This window comes from Filicampus tigris, chromosome 17, assembly GCF_054856515.1.
Source record: "Filicampus tigris isolate MCC_2025a chromosome 17, RoL_Ftig_1.0, whole genome shotgun sequence".
Taxonomy (NCBI): Eukaryota; Metazoa; Chordata; class Actinopteri; order Syngnathiformes; family Syngnathidae; genus Filicampus; species Filicampus tigris.
The window spans coordinates 6,541,283-6,556,634 of NC_141233.1; the positions used below are offsets into that span (position 1 = coordinate 6,541,283).

The following is a 15,352-nucleotide window of genomic DNA, read 5'->3' on the forward strand; positions in this document are numbered from 1 at the left end:
TTGACCAAAAAGCGACACACTCGCTCAAATTATTGACGTTATTTGTGCTTTATTGACAAAAAAAGATTCTAGTTGATTGCGAGAGCAGTTTCTCTTCCACAGTGCAAAAAGTAACTATCCTCCCATTTCTTCAGCTACAGTGCCTATTTATTTTTACATAATTACATAATTATGAGAAAGAGTACCAAAAAGGCCATGAAATGGTGATTTAAAAAAAAGGCAAAATAAAAAAGGGCATGACTTATAGTAGCCACACCAACATGTCCAACAAAAGTATACAATTCAATTTTTAAATAAAATTTGAACAAAGTGGGAGCAGCGTGCTTTTGTTGAACAACGTAATTACCCCAAAAATCATTCTGAAGTAGCGCCGCCAACAAGCCATACTGCGCATGCGTACCAACAGGCGGCCATTTTGGAAAGGTATTTTGTTACACATTTGGAGACAAAACACAAAATTGCCATTTATCAAAATTAAACAATTAAGTAGTGGACTCATCATTTCACTAATATATACATTAAGTATTTTCCTAATAGTGCAGTTTTCTATATATAGCTACTGCATTCTATTGGAGGTTACCTGGCTATTTACCATTTATTTTATTTTCAAATTATCTCAGTTATTATTCAGTCAACTTAAACTTGATTTTCCCATTTGATACTACACTGTCCTTGTGTTCTTTAAAAGGCGATTTTAAAAAATAAAAAATTTTAAACCAATGAGGAAAATTGTGAAAAAAGCTAACTTGTACTGTTTTATTTGGACTGTGAATTATTCTTATCTAAATTTGCATCCTTGTGGCCCGACGTTTGTCCGAATGGAGTTGCCATGTGAATTTTGCTGCAAAAAAAAAACCCTTCTGGGCGCATTTTGGGTCACCTCAACAGTGTATTTAGTGAGTGCGGGTGATGGACACGACTTCACCGAAGTCATAAAACAAAGCGGCCAACCAGGAGTCCTGCATGGCAGCATCTGGCCAGTAGGGGGCAGGAAGTGGGCAGAAAGTAGGAAAATAATGCCTGCATCAAAGTAATCACTGAGTGTCATTTCATTTGTTGGAATGTTGCACTCCAATGGAACAAATCCAGACCGAAGCGGATAAGGCGGAAATTCACCCAAAAGAAATTAAATTAAACAACCCCGTAAATATTGACTTAGCGACAAAGTGAAAACGTGGAAGGAAATAATTACAAAATTTCTCTATGCAGACAGACGGGGGTGGGGCAAACATGGCCACTTAACAACCACGCGGAAGCCAGTCAAGCGAGAGGGCGCAACAGCTCCGAGCGCCATGGCTCAAAAGATGTAGTCGCGCGTCATCTTGAGGGACGGCATGGCCTCGTTGACGTTCTGGTCCAGCCGGTGGTACTCGACCGTGTTGCGGGAGCACAGGCTCTCCTTCCAGCGGCGGCTCTGAGCCAGCAGGAGGATCTGACAGGAAGTCGGGAATAAAATCGCAATTAATGTCATAAATAATATTAAATAATAAATAATTAATTGATTAATAGTGAAGACTGAACTATTTTGAAAAATAATCTCTGACTCAGTATTGCGATTATGATTTAATATACAATCTTTCTTTTTTTTTTTTTTTACAGTTCTCATGCCATGTATTTTTCAACAAACACAAGCAATAAATGAAGCCGTACTGCAATAAGGTGTTTTAGTATGAAGTGAACTGCAATTGCCTTACAATACCCTCCCCGAAACCGCAAGGTCAATTCCTTTGTTTTTGCTGTAAACTGTATACTTCAGGCCAGTCTCTGTTCTGAGTTGTTTAACACATCTACATGTAAATATGAAATCAAAGCTGCAATTCTCGACGTTTGTCACATATCTTTTGATCTGAAACCTAAATGTCTTCAGTATATAACTAAAACAAAGAAATTGACCTTGACGTTAACAGTCCTTTTGAAGGGGACTGCAAGACGCGATTCGATTAATGCCAATTCCAATTTGATTCAAATGGAACACGCTACAAGAGGGAAGAAGAGGCCACTGACCTTCCTCTTGTTGTGGTAGGTGATGTAGATGATGGCCACCAGGAAAGCCAGAATGACCAGGTGGAAGAAGAAGTGCGAGTCCTCGTCCTCCGTGTTGTAGACGCCGGACAGCTTGTGGCTGACGTCTTCCTTGACGTCAGGCGTTTCCAGCCGGATCACCGTCTGGTCCCGGTCCTTGCCGGCGTCCTCGTTGGCCTCCAGGCGATATAAGCCGTCGGCGTACGCGTCCGGATCGTCCTCTTCATCGGCATCGTAGTCGTCGTCCTCCAGGTCCAGGTGAGCTGTGGAGTCCTTGCCGGCGGGCTGCAGAAGGTCTGACACAAATTCCTGCAAGGTGGTTGCGGGCTGCGCCTCCGAGGGTTTTATGTCGAGGACGGTGATCTCCTCCGCGGTGGGTTTGGTGGGTTCCGGTTTTTTTTCGGTTGTGGTGGTGGTGGCTTCTGGAGTTTTGGACACAACAGGTGAGGCCGTGGTGTTCGTCACATGGAGCGTGCTACCTTTTGTCTCGTCGGGCGTTTGCTTGGCATCCGTGTCCGAGGAACCGATGACCACAGCAAAATTGTCGTCGTCGTCGTTTTGCTTCGTTTTGGGTTGACTCTCCTTCGGCTGGTTGATTTCAGTTTGGATAGGGTTGAGCTGCGGGGGCTTGGATTGGACAGGTGCCGCACTGGGAATCTTGGGATCGGTCGATGGCTCGGCTTCGTCTTGCGTCGTCAAGACTTTTGTATCCGTCTGAGTATTGCTTTTGCCAACTGTGGTATGGGGAGAACTCTCAGACAAGTCTACCTTGGCTTTCTCAGTGGTCGCATCTACAAACAGAAAGATGAACGATGACTCAACCGTTCCAATGACTCGACCGATATATCGTATCAGGATATAGCCACGTGAAATGACTTAAAACAACCTAGAAATGACAGCCAGCTAACAAAATGGAGCTGAAACACTGCTTCTTTATGTTTTTGCACATTACCAGCTTGCGAACGTCACATTACCGAACTCAGAGCTATTTTTCGTCATCTATAGGTTTACGACTACAAACCTCCTTTCAAACACCGATGGCTACCAACATTTGTCTTTAGCTTGTAAATGAATATCGGTCCACGTAGAGGCGTTGCTCAGTAGGAAAGAGTTCACTGGGGATTTGAAGCAAAAAGGATCTATTCATACACACACGCAGCATAAACAGTCAGTGAACAGGAGGGCTTTGTGGCATGAGGAAACCTCATGACTACATGCATTCACAAGCTAAACCTTCACGCATACCGCAATGATACACTGTTTAGCAAACGGAAAGCCATTTTCTTTTCTTTGAAGGCTGTCATGCGCTAAAAAGTTGTCAGCGACGGGCTGTTATGCGCCGACATGTAGTCGGCGACGGGGTGCGGCTGTCACGCACTGAAACGTAATCCTTGATGGGTGGTGCGGGTGGGGTTGGGGCGGTTGAAGGGTTGCCAGCTGCAGGTAGCCATGATGGCCACGACCGACTTGGAAATACACAGGCCGGTTGGGAAAATGCACATATTTTCACCAAATTCTCGATGGCCACCCCGCCCCTGCTCAGATTGAATTTATTTTCTTACCTGACACAGTTTATATTATAAGATGCAATTTATAATTTTTTTTTTTTAGCAAATATTATTATTGATGTATTCATTACATTTTTTACTGAATACATTTTACATTATAACTTCTAATCAGCTGCCTTCGGTCTAGTGATATACTCCATTTTGCCATAATGACATCATTAATCAAAATGGCCCCCTTTCCCATTGGTGAAAAAAATGGTAAGTGCAATTATCCAAGTTCATAGACAGTACTGTTTACAATTACATACAACTGAGCTCAGTTGAGCTCTGTTGCCCACAAAAGCAGCAGCAACTACCTGCTGAAACACAAAGACAGACTGCGGCTGCAGCTATCGAATGTTTTTAAAATAAATTATTCAACCGATTAGCTGGTAAGCGTAAATAAATGTCCCAGCTACTTTCCACCGTTCAGTAAATTAAAGCTCCTGGATGCTAGATAAGGAGATACTATACTGGGGAATCGTTGCATTCAAGTACTTAGCACAAAGTTGGTCAACATAAAATAAGGCAACAGATAAATAACATTTGCAAATCTATGCAATTGAGTAAATAAATTCTCCCTACACAGTATAATAACTGTGTTGTGTCCAATGAAAATTGGAAAACCCTAAAATTTAATTTAAAAAAAGGCATTATCTATAGCAGTGTTTTTCAAACTTTTTTGAGTCAAGGCACATTTCTTTCATTGAAAAAACCCCGCGGCACACCACCAGCTGAAATTGTGAGAAAAAGGCTTATTTTAACAATATAAGTTTTATATTGTTTACATAAGCATTTTCAACATTGAAGAGTGACGTTATATTATAAGGTCTTGAATAGGAATTAAATAAACACAAATAAAAAAGTATTTTATAATGTTTCATATTGATACTTAACTCAGTGTGAAACATGGGCCTGTTTGGATAAACATGCGTCACAGATAAACTCACGTCACTAATTCGCTTGTCTCGAAACAAAGACAATTAGCTACCTGCTGCTGCTGCTGCTACCTATTGGTATGGAATAGTAGTACAACGTAGTAACTACATAATTACGTGCCAGGCGCTGGACCACACAGGCATACAAATTAGATAATTTCCCACGGCACACCTGACAATATCTCGCGGCACAGTGTTTGAAAAATACTGATCCCTAATTGATTCGATTTTTCAGCAAAAAAAAGAAGTACTTCTAATTAGGAGCTATTTTAATGAGAATTTCACCTAAGTTAAATTGAATAATAATCATACAAAAATTAAATCTAAATTAACCCAGAAGCCTGGGCGCCATAAGTTACACTTTGCATAAATCACGTTGAGCGATAAGATCTCGCGACAAATGACACGTCGCGGACGAGCTCTATTTTACGGCACATTTCCCTACAATGTTATACAATTCTAAAGATAAGTAATACTTATTCAAAATAGAGTAAAATCATGCGATTTCTGAGCTGTCACCTCAGCTGACTAGCTTGAGGTGCTAGCCCCGCTCTGCTCGCCACAAGAAGCACTGCGGGACGCTCAATTCTCTTAAAAAAAAAAAAACGCCGCCGTGTGACAAGAATACTTTACCAATGGTTGTATCATTCGTCGGAGCTGACAAGACGCCGCCGAGTAGCAGAAGCTGGAAGGAGACAACAAGTAGGCAGAGAGGGAAACCCTTCCTGCTTCGTCCCATCGTCGCCATGTTGGTTTATGCCGAGAGAGAGAGGATGAAGGGGCGTGGCTTAGGCTGTGGCATAGCTTCGTAGGACGTCTGCGCCATGTCGTAATTATTTTAAAAAATGAGATGACTCACAAACGTTTGGTTAATTGTTTAGAAAAAGTTGCGTAATGTTGGAAAGACAAACGTGACTCAGAAATATTTACTAATTAAATTTGTGAGGCTTCATAAATATTGTCGGAGAGGTGGCTTTCGACATTTTTTCTATTTTTCCATTAAAATTGACATTGTGAATTTGTGTTCCATTATACATGGTTCTGCTCCAATATATGGACAATTGCTGTATCGTGATACCATGGATAACATAGGAAAAACCGCTTTGTCTTTTTCAGTTTCGTAGACATGACGTTATCGTATACAATACCATCGATAGTCGGAACGGTGACTATATAGGTGTTCTCTTTCTCACTTAAATTTGTCATGATGCATCATGCATGGTTTACTTCCAATAAATTATTACACAATCGTTGTACTACAATGTAATAGTTATCATTTCTTAATCATATGGAGAAATATCATAAATTGTTTTCTTACAATACATTGCACTGTATCATTGGAGAGATGACTTTAATTGCATGTTTAAAAACAGGAAAACAAACACTTGCTGGTTTGAGATGTTTATTTATTCAGGAAATGAAAATACCATCAGGAATAGTATTTAGCATCCATGGAAGACCGCAACTTCCTGTTTCAATCCAGTAACTCTCATCCATGAGTGTCCATTTTGATCCAGCGGGTCTTAAGACTTCACAGGTGGATTACGCTACACAGGTCTGGTCATAAAATACAATTTGTTGTTATGCTGCTATGTAACAAGACAAGACAAAAATAATGTACACATCGGGGTGTAGTGTGTATGGGTGCGTGTCCATCTTGATCTCATGAAAGAGGAATGTGTACCATGTCATCATTAGTGTCATTCCTTCTGCACAGCTACACAATGGACACAACCACGTGACTCAAAATTAAGATGTGCGCAAGGCTACTCGTTCCCTTGCAAGCAACACGCTTCAAATTTCCCGCTTTTGTTCTCGGTTGTTTCAAAATATTAAATATTCCCTTTAACGTGGTCCTTTAAATGTGGGTGGCGCTCGACTCTCGGGGTAAGGTGGGGGGAGGGGGTGGCCACCGGTTTGCCTCCAGCTGTGGCACATCTACGGTAGAGGAAAAGGAAGGGGTGGTGGGGTTGTGAGGGATAAATTATTTTTCATTGGGGCAATGCTGGGAGTGGACTGGAGGGGGCGTTGGCGAGGCGTGCGCGCGTGCCCTACGCTTGGAACTCCAGGCCGAGGCCCAGTTTGTGGCCGCCGGCGTTGATGTTCTTGCCGTCGAGGAGGGCAGACAGCGTCAGCTTGATGCCTAAACCAGACCACACAAAGTATAATACAGTCAAACAGAACCAAACGACAGAGTCACCAGTCTCGTGATTCAGCATCTGCTCAAAAGTCCCATCTCAAGGCACCAGTGTAATTTAATTTTCCGCAAATTCACTGAACTGTGTATAAAAATGAGTGTTCGCACCTGGCTTGAGAGTCTGAGTGTATCCCAGGCCTATGAGGCTGGAATTGTTCACCTTGGCCTGTGAGAGATGACAGATGAAGTAATCAAGCATGTAAAAAAATACATTGGGCAGATGAGGTTTGTTGCATCTTATGTAATTCTGCCATTAGCGGGCACTTGAAGCAGACTGGTTTGCTGTTTTGTGGCAAATCATCAAAATTTACCACCATGCTCCACCACCACGCAATGACGAAATCTAAAATGTTTCAGTTTAGCGTCATCCATCATCTTATACAATACAATATTATTTATATATACAAATTATGTTGCAGACGAACAAAATCTGTAAAACAAGTTAGTCTTTGAAGGACCCATGGAAAAGGCCAAAATGACCCTAAAATGGTGGCTTTGACCGAAAGTGGCAGGTGTCCTGTGTCTTTTCTGTCATGGCTTCTTGACTTTTTTGTGGGCCTATTCGTGATAGACTTGCGGCACACACTGCAAAGTCATCATGCCAAGTTAAACTAGCTTCAGCTGCTGAATTGAAAAAACTATTTATTTCCATGGAGCATGCTAACAAAGCGGGTGACGCCACTCACGGAGAAGGAGGCGTCGGGATCAATCTGGTACTTGGCGGCGATGCCAAAGCGGGTGTTGCTGTTGCCGGCGGTCCAGGCCAGATTGACGGCCGTCTCCAGCTGCTCGTTCACCTTCTGGTAGATGGAGCCGCCAAACTCTGTGCCGTCATTTCTGCCAGCATCAGAAATAAAAAGTTGAAATTCAAGTGAAAATCTTTGTCTCATACCGTTTCACGACAGAGGGTTGTACACACTGGATACACTTCATTTGACCTCATCAAGACGCAAGGCTTAGCTCTGAGCTCAGTGGGGAGGCTCTCAGCCTACTTGGCCATAACCTTGCCCCCACCCACCGAGTGGCATTAACTGTCTCGCCCTTCCAATTAAGGGGCTTTTGCTCCTTTTGAACGGGCAAGTAGCTCGGCCTCACCTGCAGCGTGTTAAATCCCATCGCTCATGTAAAAATAACTTCAAGGCACCCACCAGTAACTCAATACTCCTCTCGTGCCTGATTAAAATAAAACGGTACTAGTCGAGGCAAACCTCCAAACCTAAATTTGCTAAGATGAGCCACAATGTTGTCGAATGCACAGATTAGCTAATATATATGTCTCTTCAACCTTACACGTTGGTGTGCAGCTGGAACTCGTCCGTCTTGTAGCCTACGGCAAAGTTGCTCTGGGTGATCCGGTTGCGGCCGGCCTCGAAGGTCACCTGGTAGCCTGCCAGCCAGCCCTCAAAGCCCACCACGCCGGCGCCGTGCACGGCCGTGCCGTTGATGTCGTAGTTGACGTCGCAGCCCAGGTTGATGTGGTCGCACTTGTAGCCCGTCTTGAGCTTGCCACCTTTTTTGCTAGAAGGAGCCAAGAGTTAAAAATGACACTTCTAAGCAATTTGGGAATGAAATACAAAATGTAAAACTGACACATTTGATTACATTCCAAATTAAAATAAAAAAAATACACATGTACAAATAAATTAAAAATAATTTATTAGGCGACTAATTTACAAATAAATAAAAAATAATTTATTTGTAAAAAAATGTTTTTCATTTGAATTTTTAAAAACGTTTTTATGGATTGCCTTAAATTTTAATTAAATTATATGTATTTTAACATATTTTCTTCATTCATTTTATTTTGTTTTTTCATTTAAAAAATCTTTTTATTTTGTATTTTAGTTTTTGTGGGGGTTTGTTTGTGTTTTCATTAATATTTCATTTTCAAAATTTATTGCAAATGTTTTACAATATATTTTAAAATGTCTTAATACATTGTAATAGATGAAAAAATGATTCTGAATGTAATTATTTTTCACTTATTTGTGCATATGTATTTTTTAATTTTAAACAATGAGTCATCTATTGGGGCGGGCAAGCGTTCCGGCGGGCGGGGTTTGCTTGCAGGCCGGCGCGAGTGATGCTTTTGGATGGAGGGACGTCGTCGCGTATTAAACAAATAAACTTTTTTGCCATTTCGTCTCGCGGCAGCCAAGCATGAGCTGCGGGTGATCGGATGTTTTGATCGCCAATAAAAGGCTTTGATCGAATATTCCGATCACGTAATTTTACAATTTAAAAGTAAAACCCCCAAAATACAAATAAGAATAAAATAAAAAAAATAAATGAAAACTTCTCAGTAAAAGCTAAACAAAATAAAAAATGTTTTTTACCAATTTACATAAACTAATAAATCAAATAAACCCAATCTTAATTACCTGTTAAAATGATCTTACCCGGTGTTTGGTGAGAAGGAGGAGTCAAACGTCAGCTTCAGACCCTTGGCCAACTGCAGGGAACCATCACACATTTTCTTTTTAAAAATAAACATAAGCTCACCTGGAAACAGCTACCACAATAAAGCCTGCGCTCACGCTGCAGCTCTCATCGCCTCTGCACCCACCTGGTCCTCGATGGTGATTTCGGTGCCCAGCGTGTTGTCGGTATTCCACTTCTCCGTAAAGGTCAGCCCGTGCTCAGCCCACTTGTACTTGGTCTCCAGGGAGCCGGCCACCTTGCTGGTCTCGGTGTTGGCCGTGCCCGTGCTGGTGAATTCCTGCTCATTCGGAAAAATTTCATAACGTGAATGTGGCGACAATGATAACTATTGAAATTGGCACCTTGCCCTAAAACATTTAAGTCCGCTCAGCTTGTGGGGGCAGCGTAAGATAATCTTATCAGGAGTGCCGAGGTCTTACCAGTCCACTCTCAGACTTTGTTTTTAAGTCCAGCTTGATGAGCCCGAAGCCTGAGGAGAAAACAATAAGTAAAAATCCCCTACTCAGACTCCTTTACTGGCCTTTACTGCTCACCATATCCCTTGGTGAAAACATCCCGGGCGGACTTTCCCAAGTCGGCATAGGTTGGAGGTACGGCCATGATCTGCAAGGCAGAGATGGGAAGACTTGTTAGGAAAGCACACAATGGAGGAAAGGACAGACAACATTGATTTTCTATTTGTCATTTCTGCGTAGCCACTACAAGCAGCTGAGGGCTCAATTCATTCAGGCCCAACCAGTTTGCTGCAGGACTCAAAACATGCCACAGTAAATTATGACCGCGATTCTCAAACAATTTTAGAATTCAGTATTATACAAACTTTCCAATTGATTGCGCAGATTAAAGAAAAAACGATTTTGCATTACTGCACAAATTAACATACATGTAATGTGCAGCTAATTTAGCCCACTTGGGGTCGCAATCCTCAAGTTCTACCATGTATCAGTATCAGTGACTTTGGATGTGTGTGGCTTTAAAAGGCGGGGCTTGGTCTGGCGAGTACCAAGGGTGTCAGCGAATGAGAGTGTAGAGTTAAAAGTCTGCTTGTGGAGCATTACAATACACTCTAACAAGTGAGGGTAGGCTATAGTAAATTAGCTAATAACAAGCAATAACATCAGTCGATGTGAAAAATGATGATTATGAAATTGAATTAGTCAAACTGATATAAAAAATTGCAGCCTTACTGTAAATACTACTAAACCACATAAACTAACACGACAAGCTGGTGGAAAGTGAATGTAGTGAGGTTGCATCTGAATGTAAGTGGGTTTAGCTCTGAGCCATAACCTTTCCATACTGCCTTTCAAATGATTAAGCTGTTTAAACGTGAATTCTTTACAGACTAATCATGGAAAAAGGTGCCACTCTCTAGATTTCTGCACCATGTCACTTTTGAGCAAGCTCTTTCGTCATTGAACCGAAAGAGTTACGACAGCACTGCAGTTTCCGCACTTCAACAGTCACGCAGGTAATATGATAACTTGAAGGGGCATTAAGATAGTGGGTATGTGGAAATGTGGAACGTTTCTACAGGTGAATAGTTCCTTCTTTATTATCGGCATTGGAGGAGGAGATCCTACCGCTCAGCCTTCTGTATGCCGTGTTAGAAGACCTTTAACTAACAACTGCACCCTTTACCTGTAGTTATCGCCTAACTAGCATGGACAAAATCCAACTTTTGATGTCTCCATCCAATAATTCATTTCATCTTCCGTCTGCTTTGTCAACCTAGATTCCAAAAGGTGTCAAAAGTCCTTGAGGGCCAATAAGAAGCTTGAAAGGTCCTTGCCTGTCTGTAATAAAAACTCCAAGGGCTTCAGTGGTTGTAAATGGTGAATTCCTACTGATGCAAACTAATGGTTAATGGATACGGATTACCCACAGCATATCAAATTTTGTTTGCCCTTTTTCACTAGAGTGACTAATATTTCCATCAAAAAGTGTACTTGGTTTAAAAAGGTGATGACTCGTTCTGTCCATTAGCATTAGCTACTAGCCTCCAAGGTGGACAGGGGGCAAACGCCCCCCTTTAACTTCACTGTAGTAGATATTTACTAAACGTGCAGTTGTTAACAAGTCAAAAGGTGGTATTCCCGACGAATTAAGCTTTGTTGTTTCTACTTAACGGAATACGTGCGGCCTGAATGTGACAAACGACCGCACTGTAAGTCATTAGCTGTCAAGCTAACAGCGGGCCTAGCCTCGTAGCCCCATTCACCTCTACGGCTTAAAATGCTAAAGCTATGAGTTAACATGTATGACACACAGCCGGTCTGGAAACACCCCGCCGACCCAAAGCAGTACCGGCGATTTTGGACTTTCAAATCCATACCTCAGTGTGCAGTTTCCAGTCTGAAGCGTGTGGACAGTCACGGAGAAAGGGAGGAGAAAGGATGAAGAAGAAGGAGGCGGCTCCACGTAGAGTACGTTACAAGTCACGCAACACCGTCAGAGATACAACAGTGGAGCTTTTTGGAGGGGCAAGATAGTTCGATGCCGAGGAAAACATTTGAGTTGTTTGGTCACAGCGGGAATAGAAACCTCTGATTTATTGAACGTTTTATATTATTGGCATAGTTTGTTAAAATAGGGAAGCGTGGAGATGCTAATGTGGAGTAAACATTTTCGACTAGGCTATGTCGTTCTAACGTTTAAAAACTTTTAAATGCACGGAATGCAGCTGCACTATTCCTCGACTCACTTCAACATAGTTCCTGACACGAAGATGCCACAAGATGGTGGCAAAGCACTATTTTCTTTTGCCAAAGTGAAGCTTCTCAACTCACTTCAACATAGTTCCATGGCACCAACATGCCACAAGATAGTGTTATGTAATAGCTATATATATATATATATATATCGCTTATCCTCACAAGGGTCGCGGGGCATGCTTGAGCCTATCCCAGCTGTCTGTGGGCAGTAGGCAGTCATTTATATATGTAATGAAATGTCGCTGATTGTGAACTATGGTGCTGTGGCCACCAGATGTCAGAATTGTTGACTCAGTCACAAAGTTGTCTGTTTTTATTCTCTGCAATTAAAATGTGATTTATATGTGTTATGATATACTAAAATATAGTAATTGAAAAAAATATTAATTCTGCAATGTTATAGAAGCATCTAGTGGATGTTAAAAAAGTAAAACAATTTGAAAATAGTAAGTCTTACTTTACATTCAGTTGTAAACATTTGTTTTAACAATAACATGCATTAATAACCAAATTCTTTCTTATTAAATATTAGATTGTTTCTCTTACAAATTCTCTTGAGCTAATATAAACAATACACATTTGAAAAACAATATGTTAACAATGTTATACTAACAATACTTTTTAACAGTTAATACCTAAAATTCAAAGTAATTTAAACTATTTTTCTATTTATTTTGTTTTATTTAATTTATCAAACTTTTTTTTTAGATTATTTTCAACACTCTGCTCCATTTTGTCCACGGGACTTAATTCTTTCTGGGGAAGGATTAACAAGCTAAAATTCATAAGATTAAGAAAACATGTTGTCTGTCGCCTGCGGGGGCTTTTATAAAAAGCATGCCACTTTAGTACACTGAATATTAAATATTCTAACTGAAGGGGGATGTGACATTTCTGCAAACTTGTGCAAGTCAAATGTACTGTTCCCTCCCTCGACAGGCCGCAACCCTCATCCGCTTTTTCAACTTTGTTCATACAATTTTTCTTCATTGATAGCTCTACTTTATCCCCGCTTTGACGTGACATTAAATGCATTGTCCATTTATTTCCAAGCGACGCTCTTGTGTGTGATTAATGAGCGGTTTTAAGATGTACGCTGGCCAATAGTGTGAGTCACAAAGCAGCTACGGCGTGATGGATTCGAAGAGATGCGTCTTTCTTTATTCTTTGCCCAGAGTACACAGCTTGTTGTCATTACGTAAATTCGATGAATAAATATGTCGTTGATCCTCGATCCCTGCTTCCATCTGTGTTTCATCGACTTGCTTCACTGCAAACTCTAATAGCAAAAAAAAGAGCAGGGAGAGAAACTGTTTCCCTTTCAGACGACGTTTCAGTTTGGTATTATTATACTGTAGATATATTTATTTTTTGCACAGAGGGTTGTCAAATTCAGTACATTTGCAGTTCAAAATCATTCTGTAAATGCAGTAAATATCAAATTTTTCAGATAGGTGCAGCTTATATATTGTTTTTTCATTCTTTGTTCAAAAAATAGAGTGAGTGCGGCTGATTTAAAAAGGTGCAGTTTATAGTCCAGAAAATACGGTAAATATGTTATACATAAATCTCCCAAAATAAAGCCTCCCGACCAACCAAACTCCCGGATTAGGGGCTGGACATGGCGCACTTGCTGTAGGTTGCCTACACCTACGTTACCCAAACCCAGGGAAGCCTCCCTGATACGTTTTCAAAATTAATTCATAAAGCAGATGTGTAGATTTATATCCTGTAAAGATAAATGTGTCATCCCCTCCATTTTCTTTTCCTCATCATGCGGTGGTTCACACCGAGGCCAAACCTGCTTCCCGGCCTTCCCCTCCGTCATCTGGACTGGAAGTCTTTAAACCAGAGTGTTGCAGAAATGCCATTTCTTTGACAGCAAAGATTTAACGCTAAACGGCAAATGTTTCCCAACCGTGAGTGTTTGGAGAGAAACCATTCATTGTGTCATCGGGGTGCGCAAATTGCTAGGATCCAGCAATGCGGCCATGCTGGGATATCATTGCTACTCGCTTAATAGAATTCATCGAAAAAATTATTGACAGGTTAAGCCATTATCAAAATAATCGTTAGTGAGCTGCTCTAAAACTGAAAAATGTGCAGCTAATCCATGTGATTGGAATCAGTATCGGCTGATCTCACTCATGGATGATTGGTATCGTAATCGGCAGCATAAAACTCTGATCGGAACACCCCTAATATATAATAAATATGTTCCAGGCCAATCATGGAATAAGTGAAACCCGTGATACAGAAATACTCTATTTAAATACTCCAGGGCATATTTTTACTAGTTAGCTAGTTGGTCTTTGCTTGATGTGTGTATGTATGTATACTATATATATATATATATATATATATATATATATATATATATATATATATATATATATATATATATACATATATACATGTGTATATATATATATATATATATATATATATATATATATATATATATATATATATATATATATTTAATGCAATTTGTTTCTCTGTTGTGAAAGAAATTATAACATTTAATTCCATCTCACAACTGCTTAACTTTCCATTAAAAAGAAAAAAACAACACTACAGGTGTGTGCAGCGGTAACACAACAGTGCTTATCTTCGCATCGCTACCTAACCAGCTACGCTTCCTTCATGAATGGAAGATACATATCTACCACATACAATCATATGAAAACCTCCTGCAAGCTGAGTGGGAGTCGATGCATCTCAGACCGCCGTGACATTTTCACTGGCGTCTGATTTAGTGACAGGAAGGACGCCGCTCTCGCTCTTTTTCCCGGCATTGTCGACCGCATGTCATTGCCACGCTGAGCAAAACAAACAAATAAAAGATTTATTTATTGATTCAATTTTTTGTGTGCTCAAACTCTCCTGGCTTCCACTATTGATTTCCAGCTGATGTAAGGCAAACATGACTTTACTGAGTTTACCCAATGGAAAAAAAACATATATATAAGTATATGTTTGTGTATGTATTTAGATATGATTATGATATGCTGTTGTCAGTTAATTTTGAAGCCACAAAACAAACAGTCGGAAGCTACGTCTACTGCTACGTGCTGACAGAACTCTTCCTTGTTATATAATGTTGCGCTTGGAAGTAATAACATTGTCTTATCATTGTAATGCATTCTGAAAAGCTATTACGAGCTAAACTTATATGTATCCTTAATAGTAGCTTTAGTTATGATTGTTAACTAATGATGATCATTAGAAAGGCCGTTGTAGCAATATGCTACTTGCTAAGATAACTCATCGTGTTATACTGTGTTTGTAAATAATTGCCTTTATAAAAATAATCATCTTAAAGAACTGGACACTACTCTGAATGCTGACATTAGCAGGAACGCTAACATAAGACTTGTCAAGGCTGGTTCACGCCAATATTATGGACCGCTAGCTAAAACTGTCATGTTTCTTTGCTGATTATTATCTAAGATGAGCATTAGAAAGGCGAGAAAGAAAACGATAGATGAT

General features: G+C 40.4%; 2 protein-coding genes across 2 annotated transcripts; both read right to left on the reverse strand.

The window, feature by feature from the left end:
* Nucleotides 1-29: 29 nt before the first annotated feature.
* Nucleotides 30-5,306, reverse strand: c17h5orf15 (chromosome 17 C5orf15 homolog). The gene is made up of 3 exons (XM_086012273.1): nt 5,141-5,306; nt 2,005-2,813; nt 30-1,432 (listed from the first exon to the last, which is right to left on the reverse strand). Exons 1-3 carry the CDS (start codon nt 5,253-5,255, stop codon nt 1,298-1,300), a joined length of 1,059 nt encoding a protein of 352 aa, XP_085868399.1. The 5' UTR covers nt 5,256-5,306; the 3' UTR covers nt 30-1,297.
* A 586-nt stretch (nt 5,307-5,892) lies between these two features.
* Nucleotides 5,893-11,642, reverse strand: vdac1 (voltage-dependent anion channel 1). Its single transcript, XM_086012847.1, has 9 exons — nt 11,482-11,642; nt 9,680-9,749; nt 9,566-9,615; nt 9,271-9,423; nt 9,104-9,156; nt 7,995-8,222; nt 7,391-7,541; nt 6,813-6,870; nt 5,893-6,650 (listed from the first exon to the last, which is right to left on the reverse strand). The coding sequence occupies exons 2-9, from the start codon at nt 9,744-9,746 to the stop codon at nt 6,559-6,561; spliced, it is 852 nt and encodes a 283-aa protein (XP_085868973.1). The 5' UTR covers nt 9,747-9,749; nt 11,482-11,642; the 3' UTR covers nt 5,893-6,558.
* Nucleotides 11,643-15,352: the final 3,710 nt, after the last annotated feature.